General features: G+C 42.2%; 1 protein-coding gene and 1 non-coding gene across 3 annotated transcripts; one reads left to right on the top strand and one right to left on the bottom strand.

Annotated features, from left to right (window-relative positions):
* The first annotated feature begins 148 nt into the window (after window positions 1-148).
* Window positions 149-4,938, top strand: LOC147613262 (uncharacterized). 2 transcript variants are annotated; one of them, XM_086782537.1, is made up of 4 exons: window positions 149-625; window positions 1,471-1,581; window positions 2,010-4,263; window positions 4,344-4,938. In XM_086782537.1, exons 1-3 carry the CDS (start codon window positions 497-499, stop codon window positions 4,257-4,259), a joined length of 2,490 nt encoding a protein of 829 aa, XP_086638663.1. In that variant the 5' UTR covers window positions 149-496; the 3' UTR covers window positions 4,260-4,263; window positions 4,344-4,938. The 2 variants fall into 2 exon arrangements, with proteins under 2 accessions (XP_086638663.1, XP_086638662.1); XM_086782536.1 differs by having other exon boundaries at window positions 209-625; window positions 2,010-4,242.
* Window positions 4,939-7,976: 3,038 nt separating this feature from the next.
* On the bottom strand, window positions 7,977-8,048 carry TRNAK-UUU (transfer RNA lysine (anticodon UUU)). Its single transcript has one exon. It is a non-coding gene; the product is annotated as a tRNA-Lys (tRNA).
* Window positions 8,049-9,494: the final 1,446 nt, after the last annotated feature.

The raw sequence follows: 9,494 nt of genomic DNA, 5'->3' as shown, positions 1-9,494 counted from the left end.
ACACAAAAAAGAGAATGCAAATTTATGTTCAAATCCTTGGGGGGGCTTGGCTAGGTATTAAAAGATCTCTTTTATCGATCTCTCTCATAATGTCTTGCAGACACATGTGCATACCATCTCTTCCTCTACCCCTCTCTCTCTCTCTCTCACACACGTGCATCCCATCTCTTCCTCTCCCCGAGTCCCCCCATCCTCTCTCTCTCTCTCTCCCATCATTTTCCACGCAGCAGCTACCATTATCCATAGATTCCCTTCGCGAGAGAGTACTCCTCATCAAAATCTCTCTCTCTCTCTCTCTCTTTCTACTCATTTCACCCGTATAGCGGGCGGCCCAATTTTTAGCGTATAGAAACCCCCTGTCGCTTGAACCCTCTTCGTGCTCGTGAGCTCAGTATATACTTGGAAAGCCCTTTTTTGAAACCCTAGCTACATCCTAATCGTATCGGGAGACCACCTCGCAAACTCTAACGCTTCGTGTTGCCATAGCCAGAGAGTTATGCACAGTTCAGGTGTTGATGCAGCACAGAGTGCTCCGCCCTCCTCCTTCGCCCCTATGGACGAAGAGGCCCAGAAGCGCAACACCGACTGTGTTTATTTCTTGGCTTCGCCTCTCACTTGCAAAAAGGTACCGCCTTTCATCACTGTGTCAAATAGAGTTAGGGTTAGGGTTCCTTTTTTTGTTATCTGTTTGAGAGCTGAGAAGCCATGGTTTCCTGGCGATGTTAAGGGGTAAGCTTGCTGAAAAATAAGAGAATTCAGGGGATTTTTGGGTAACCTCAGCCTATTGTAGCGTCATAACTTGGATAAAGTTAAGGAGGAGCCTCCGGCAGCTTAGAAAAGTTATGGGTTTTGTGAGTATGCTGTGAAAAATTGATGGATCAATATCAGTAGGCTAAGTTGAAGAAACTGAAAAGATTTTAGAGGAAAAGTGTTTGGAACCTTAGCCTAAGACAGTGAAGGGGGGCTTCGGGTGTATCTCTGCCTACAGTTTCCCTTTTCATCATGGCAGGCGGGTGGGTGGCAGATTGTAGGCAGTCCAGGCGATCTATGCTCACTTGCATGGATAGGTCAAACAGCTTCCAAAAGTTTCTTGAAGGTAACCAGCAACATGGATCAGCAGAGTGAGTGATTGGTGAGAGCAGACGAACATGCTCCCAATCCACATCGACATAAATGTAAGAAATCTGACTGCTAGCTGGGCGTTTTTGTAGTTAGGATTTGTTGGCGTTGGATGAGCATTGGTTCATTGGGGCAGCAAACACACCTGAATCAACCTTAAGAAAGCAGATATATGGGATTAGGGGGGGTATGGAAGCAGGATCACTGTCTATGGAAGTGATATGTTATTGTAATTACAGCTAGTTGTATGGCATTTTCTCTTGATTGTTTGGAAAGTATCTTTCTTTCTTCTAGCTTTGTACTATTCGCTGCATTGTGTTTTAGCCTCACTTTGTTGTGCTTTTCTTGCAGGGTAATAGCTGTGAGTACCGACATAGTGAAGCAGCTCGAATGAACCCTAGGGATTGTTGGTTTTGGATTCACAGCAATTGCCTCAACCCAAACTGCTCTTTTCGACACCCGGTTAGTTCCTAGACTGCACAGTTTTACTTGGATATGTGGCTGTGATGGAAAGTACTCTCTGCAACTATGCCTGAGGGAACTCTCAGCCTCGTTTGTGTCTAGATCATCTAGAAGATAAATCTTGCTCGCATGGAAACACGACATGTCATTTACAAGCCAGGGTACTGCCAGAGCCCACCCTCCAGGTGTAAAGTTTGGGCTAAGCCCAGGCTTAATTCAGGTCCTGTGTCCATGAGTGTCTACCCGGGGTTGTTAGTGATGTGTATTGGGCATCTACCTGGGGTTGGGAGTAATGTGAAGTATTGTGTGAATATTCTATCATGATCTGTAAGGTGCCCATAGATCCTCTAGATTTTTGAAGGTTTTTGCTCAAAAAAGGACAGATGCAGTGTATTTGACATATGCTGTTTTGTTCTCTTAACTTGCAGCCCCTTGAGGGAAGACCAGTGTCAGCATCGGCACCTCAGCCACCAGCATCGATGGCTGCTGCTGCTGCTGCTGCTGCTGCTACTGCTACTACGGTCCCATCAGCATCGGCAGCATCAACTTCAGCGGCAGCAGGGGCAAGCAAGTCAAAAACACCATGCTATTTCTTCTCTCAAGGTTTCTGTGCCAAGGGTGATAAATGTCCTTTCATGCATGGTCCATCTGTGGCATCAAGCACAGATGTTGCTGCTCAGCTAAAACCTCCAAAGACACCGTATGGCAAAGCAGTACAAGCCAACAGTAAGCCAGTAGCTGTGCTACAAGGAAATGGCTCAACTCTCCAAAAGCAAACATTTCAAGAGTTTATTGAAAGAAGGCCAGTGGCTCGGATCGAAGCTCAGCATGTTCCCTCAAATGCCTTGGTCCCTGCTCAGGTGTCTTCTCAGATCCCAACTGATTCAGAAAGAGCTAGGGTCCCTGAGAGCTCTGTGACTTCTACTCCCTCTGGACATGAAAAAGTGCTTGAAAGAAGAAAGTCTAGAAAAGCCCAACTTTCGGGTGACAGGTTCCATGACATACAGGATCCTGTTACCAGGTCAAGACAGGGCCAACCTGGAGGGAAGTGGCAGCAGCAACCTCGGCATGAAGACGAGAGTCTGCAGCCTGTCCAAGCTGCTGAACAAAGGAACCAAAATGGCTTCAGATCAGATGCTTGGCGGAAGGAAGCATCTTCCGGCGTAGAAGGTAATGGTTCAGATCAATCGACTCAAAGAGAGGATGGTGAATACTCCCCGCAATCTGAGAATGGAGGAATGTTGAAGGGCCTTGATGATTCAGCAGGTTTTGGGTACGAGCCATTGAATAGTTATGGGCAAGCAGGATTTGACAGCATATCAGCTCAGCATAGGCAACATCGCTACAAGCAGCATCGGGAGCCGCGAATGGATCATGGATATGATCACAATGCCTCTTCAGAGCATACGAGGCATAATAGCTTTTTTTCCAGTGCTAGGAGTGGTGCCAGGGATGGACAAAAAACAGCATCAGAGGGGCACACTACTACTGGTGATCTTCGTGATCACCTAATGAAGCGTCGGAGGAATGACAGAGGCCATTATACAAGCACAGAAAGTCTTACCAGAAGAGGTAACTCAGATATGGTTGATAACCTTCACCTTAGCCAAAGGCTTTGCGATGATTACTCAAAACAAGGGGATCAGCGAGGCAGAGAGATTCACAGGTCTTCTGGTAGAGCAGATTCTCGGGGGGTCAAAAGGCCACATCACGATAGAGGGAGCAGTCCTGATAGCCTTTCTTTAAGGACCTCTCCAAGCAGGCTTCTGGGAACGGGAAAAAGTCCCGATAGAGTCTCGTTGAGAAGCTCCCCCAACAGACGCCTGCTGGCGACTGATCACTCAAGAATTGAACTTAAAGAAAAAGAGAGAGACTGGTATGCTTCGGAAGTTGTTCCGGTTTCAGATGCTAGAAGCCATTTATCGTCTAAAAGTACTAGACCAGAACACACAAAAGAAGCCTCAGCCTTTGTGGGACCAAAAAGCTTAGCACAGATCAAGGCAGAAAGAATGACTGGAACAGAATCTGGCATCAAAGCTTTTGAAGAACGTGGACTGAGAAGGAATCATCTTGAAGTACATGCAAAGCTTGCAGATGAAAGGTCAGCTGTGTCTGCAAAGAGCCAGGATTCAGCTGCCTCCGCTTCTAAGTTTGGAAGAACGCTCACAGACAGCTTATTAACAGGCAGAAAGGGCACTGCTTTTGAGTATAAATCAGCCAATCCTCAAGATTTTGAAGGGCCGAAGTCTTTGAGCTTGCTGTTGAAGGAAAAGCAGAAGGTGGAGTCAGATGGTGATGCAGAGGAGGCCATGGCAGGGCCAAACAAAGCAGAGGTTTCTATGGCTGACTTATCCAGAGAAATGGAGGATGGGGAGGTTCATGGTGAGGAAGATGAGTGGAAACATGAGGACTCGCACAACACGTATCCGTCTGTCACACCTCTGCAGGAAGAGCTTGTGTCGAGGTCACCATCAGATGTAGAGGAGGAAGGGACACTTGAAGGGGTGCAGAGACATCAAGGGTTGGTAGCGGCTCAGGATGACATGGAATCCTCAGAGGATGGGTTGAGATTGGGTGTAGAAACAGGGGACAATGCATCTGGTGATGACGATTATGGGCTTGATGATGATGACGATGATGATGACTTTGCAAAGAAACTAGGTGGCTTCTTCTCTTAGTGAAGTGAGTAGATTAAGCTTTTTATGCTGGACTCAGATTCATGTTTTTTTCACCTTGTAACCTTATTTCCTTGAATTTTGCAGGTGGGTAACAATGGGCATCACATCAAAGACACGAAGACTTGTTTTTCCAAGCAGTTGTGTGCCACATCATCCCCACTAGGAAGCACTGTGATGCAGACGTGTGGAGAGGACAATACTACAGCTCTACAGAGATTCTGAACTTATGCTCTCCCCACGTCAAGCTCATGTCCAAAAATCTGTGAATTTAGATGCTGGAAGACGGTTCTTGTTTTGCTGCCACATTCTTCTAATTGGGCTTAATTATGGTCATCAAATGGCATTTAAGATTCCTAGGTATTTTTGGAGGTCTTGAATGAAACACTTGGCACTATAGCGTTGTCTGCGATATAGCTGCCCCCTAATTGTGTGTGTTCTTATTGCAAGTTTGCATCTCGCACAACAGTGCTCACATACGGAGCCACGTTATTGTACTTACACAGTCTCCGGGTTTTGATGTGCCACTGTTGTGCTTTATTTATGGCAGTGGCCTTCAGAATCAGTAATTTGGTCCACCTTGAGGAGGAGAACCAGTAAATTGGGCCACCTTGAGAACCAGTGCTTTGGTTGAAAGTTTCGCCATTCCAAGTCTCTTTTAATTGGAATTGAAATTTAGGCATTGTGTATGCAGCCACTCCTGTCTGATGTGTTAGATAGTATGGTTTTATTGATTAGTTTTTGGATGATCTCTGCTCGTCTTTTCTTGATGGCAACTACACAATGCACATGCTGCAGGCTCGTTTCTTCTGATTATCATTTAGTCTATGTAGGTCTTTTTTTTATAGGTTTGCAACGATGGATGGTCCACACCTTGGAGCTGTTGTCACTACATGTAACAACTATCATTCAAGCTTCTTGAAAGGTTGTGTACTGATTGTATGTGCCACATCTCCACAAGGAAGCATGGCGATGGAGGCGTGTGAATATTATAATACTACAAACCTATAGAGATTCTGAATTTGTGCTCACTCAATGTCAGGAATTTCTGTGAAATTAGATGTTGGAAGAGAGTTGTTATGTTGCTATATTCTTCTGTTTGGGCTTAATTTTGGTCATCACATGGCATTTAAGGGGGGTCTTAAATGAAATGTTGAAATATATGATCTACAAGGTTAAGGATGAGAGGAAGAGGTAATGGAGGTGTGAACATGCTCAAATAAAGTGGACATAGGGTGAAAAAGGGATCTAGGGTTAGCCCAATCTTAGCTTTTAGTAAAGCCTATATGAAGAGCTTGTAGGAGACTCTATTTTTTAAAACAACAAGACAAGTAACACGACGGAGAAAGGGTAAGTTAGACTTTGGAGTGGCTGAAATAGAAAGTAATATAGAAGCTTTTTATATATCTTGTGTTACTCTCTCTCCTATATGTTGCTCTATCTTGCCATCAACCATTGCTTCAATTGTGCATACTTTCCATAATTTTGACATGGTACTAGAGCTTAGCAAAGGTCAAGTTTTCTTTTAATCTTCTCTCTCTCTCTCTCTCTCTTACTATCATAAGCCATTCATATTCTTATCACGGTGACAAAAGAAGATGAGAAGTTAACGAAAAAAAGGTATCAAGAAGGAAGGCAACAAAAGAGCTTCATCAAAGAGGATATTCCATCATCAAATTCAAGATCTTCACTGAGTGAAGGAAGCCAGCAAATCGAGAAAACGGAAAGAGAAGAATGGAAAAAAAACGCAAGCTACATTGGTAATAAAAATGCAAGCAAAACTGGTAATATTGTTGATTTTTTTTTTGTTGATTTGGTTTTGTCCTTTGATTTTCAGCTACTGGCCGTTATGTTGTTCGTTGCTGTGACAATTCGTCTGTCACATGTGTGTGTGCCACCTTGCATGGTGGCTATGCATGAGCTTTGACAACCTTGCTATAGCACACAAGCCTCGCGCTTGGCTACAACACAAGCTAAGCAAAGTAACATTGATGCAGCTAGCAACATGTAAAACCAGGCCTTCTTTGCATAACAAGCACAGCCAACACTATCTCTGCACAAGTAGAGTCCGGGTAACGACAGCAGTAGCATCCAACAAACGGCAACGCAAAAGAGCAGGTGGCACAACATGAAGATCAGTGTTGGTTTTCAAATCTGCGTTAAAAAAAAGAAGCTCAAATCGTTATTTTTTCCTAAGGAAAAAAAAAACCTTTCTTTATCCAAGTTTTGTAATCTAAAGTTCTTTTTTAAAAACTCTTCTCTAAGGTCTTATAAACCCTTGGAGAGTTCTTTTAACCTTTTTCTCTAAGGTTTTTAATCAGTTTTTCCTCCAAGGCTTACAAAGCCAAAGGATTCAAGAGGGCTCTTTTTCAACAAAAATCAAGAGGTGCTCTTGCTCATCAAAGATCACTCGTCAATCTTGAATTATTTTTTGCCTTGTAAATGGAGTTAGACATTGTCCTTGTTTATTGCAAGTAGTAAAACCTCTCCTATCCTTATCAATCATGAATTCAATGGATAGGACATGATAGTCTCATATAACAAAGTGGACTTATTTATAGAACGTGGATTTTATTAGTCTGGTGCAACTTTTGCCCGTCTCTCTGTTCCATTTATCTCTAGCTATATTTATGAGAAAAAGAAAAAGGGAGTTTAAAACTACAGACTTTTTATTCACCATCGATCGGCAACGAAATACCAGACACTTTTATCAATTCAGGTTCAAATAAAGATAATACACCAAAATAGTTATGAAAACTAGTTCTCTCTTTCAAAATTTATGAATTGGTGGAAAACAATGTAGGATACATTACTCAGATCATTGGACCAGTATTAGATGTGGCTTCTTCTCCAGGGAAAATGGCTCAAGCATGTATCCATAGCTTTGTACTTTAGGTGTCTAAGGATTGCAATCCTTTTCTCTTTGCTTTTGTAATAAGGGTCATGAGGTCTTTGGCCTGCCCAAAAGGTGTCTGATACACTTCTATTGACTAAATGATGACATAATCCTAAAGGAGGGAAGAGATAAATTATGAGCTAAGATGCATGTTCTTATATATGCTCCTAGAATGCTGGTTGGCCATATGAAGGCTTTCAGCCTACTTTTATATCCATAATAACTGATGGAAAATCACCATTAAATGCTTTCACACGTGTGGCCTTTGATGTTGTTCTAATGTTGCCAATTGTGCCCATGTTGCGGCCAACTAGGCTGAATGCTCATAAGACCAAGCAAGAGCCTTGCTAATGCCCTAGACTACTCTTATATGTTGTCCTAAACTAGGGAATATGTTGAGATTATGCCATGGCACGGGTGTGCACGTGACATCATATATGCTCTGAAGATTGAAATAAAAAAGAGTCAAATAGCTAGCAATCCTAGAGGCTAATAGCTACTAGCAATACAAAAGACATAAATGATCACAAGTTCTCAAGATTCAATCATCAATGACTGAGTGATCAAAGAAAAGAAAACACGTCTGATACAAAATGAGAGAAATAAATATCCATCATCCAAGAAGTCATGACTCATGAATCGGGAGTCAGGACCAAGCCTCAAGGATTTGTATCCTCTAGGTCTTCAAGTTCTCAAGATTAAATCATCAAGATTGAGTGATCAAAGAAAATAAAACATGTCTGATATACAAAATGATAGAAAGAAATAAATGTCCATACATGACTCATAAATTGGGAGTGGCGATCATCTCTCAAAAATGCACATGCCCCCAGTGGGGTTCGAACCCACGACAATTCGCTTAAAAGGCGGATGCACTACCACTGTGCTATGGGAGCTCACGTGTGAACATTCATGTAAGTTTGTATATTTATTTATTTATGAAAATTGGGAGCCTTATATTAGGTCAATTCACGAGACTCATCCCGATTTCCACGATTTCTCTTTATCGAAGTTAAAACCAGTTGGCGATTTTCATACGTTATTTTACATCACCAGCAAAAATCAGTGATATTAAATCACTTTTTGGAAAGTATAATTAAGCCTCTGTTTGAATTTAGCTTTCCATCTATTTTTTGTTTTCTTCTAAAAACTAACTGTGTTATCAAAACGTGAGTAATTTTTTATTTTCTTACTACTCAGTCTTAGCTTATAAGCAACTCATTGATCAAGGCTCAATTAAGGTTAACAAAAAGTTCAGGCCAAGATAACGAAAAGTTAAGGTCAAGTTGGTACATTCTAAAAATAAATAAGGCCTTCTCATGCTTCTAATAAAAAACGCACATCTACTATAGCTACTTGTAAAAGCAACTATTTAGGGTGGAACAATTAGGTTATGGGACGCTAGTTAAAATCTTGATTCACCCATCCCCTTGTTGACCACTTTGGTTAAATGGAGCACTCCATCGACACGGATCTATAATAATCAACTATATTCAGAGTGTTCGGTTGAATCTTGTTGAAGACATCTCCAATAAGTCGAAGTTATATTGTAAAAGCATCTTTGCCATGTTGTAAGCATCTAAAGGATGTCAATACATCTTGGGCATGAAGCTTGTATTATGAGGATAGCGGAAAATAAGGCCAAGCCTATCCAAAAGAGCTAAAACTAGTATTGGGTGCCCTTGGGTCACTTACTCTCTGATTGCCTAGTGAAAAAAGGTTTATGAAGTATAAAAGCCAATTTCTCATATTTGTAACCCATTCACTTCTTATCCATGCAATAGAATTGTGTGTTCTCTCCACTCTCCTTTTTGCTTGCAACCCTATGTGAGTGCATGCGAGCGTGTCATTGCTTAGGGTTTTGGGAAGGCTAGCTCTCGTGGTCTTCTTTCTCTTCTTATGAGTCTAGGCATTTCACGCATGTGGTTGGAGCTTTTGAAGCATTGACCATGGCTACTCTAAATGCATCACCTATGAATCTTGGATTTGCCTTAGTGTGACAACGAGTGCTTGAGAACTGCTTAGAGGTACCGCCTTCAACACATGGCTCCTCTAAAAGCTTAGCATTTGGTAAGCCTCGTACACACGAGGCTAAATATATATGGTAGGGAGGAACCTGTCTTACTTTGAACGCATGCGTGACCAAAGTTTTCCACCATGGTACATACAAACGTATGAACATACATAATCTACTTAAACCCACCGGTCACCGCCGTGTATGACCAAGACTAAACTGGTTGTATAAGCAAACATGCTAGTTTGAACTCATTGTACAGCCCGCACCCTTCATACTATGACAGGTTCAAACTTCAAACTCACCAAAAGTATTCTTAGGTCTCCTG

The sequence above is a fragment of the Cibotium barometz genome, chromosome 44 (assembly GCF_041138505.1).
Source record: "Cibotium barometz isolate CiBa-2024 chromosome 44, ASM4113850v1, whole genome shotgun sequence".
Lineage (NCBI taxonomy): Eukaryota > Viridiplantae > Streptophyta > Polypodiopsida > Cyatheales > Cibotiaceae > Cibotium > Cibotium barometz.
The sequence above is the reverse complement of the archived record's forward strand: the minus strand, read 5'-3'. Positions and strand labels throughout refer to the sequence as shown.

Excerpts from the sequence above, each read along its gene's own strand:
- LOC147613262 (XM_086782537.1), top strand. The coding sequence starts at position 497 with ATGCACAGTTCAGGTGTTGATGCAGCACAGAGTGCTCCGCCCTCCTCC. Across the intron at positions 626-1,470 it reads CGCCTCTCACTTGCAAAAAG|GGTAATAGCTGTGAGTACCG; the intron begins GTACCGCCTTTC and ends CTTTTCTTGCAG. Across the intron at positions 1,582-2,009 it reads ACTGCTCTTTTCGACACCCG|CCCCTTGAGGGAAGACCAGT; the intron begins GTTAGTTCCTAG and ends CTTAACTTGCAG.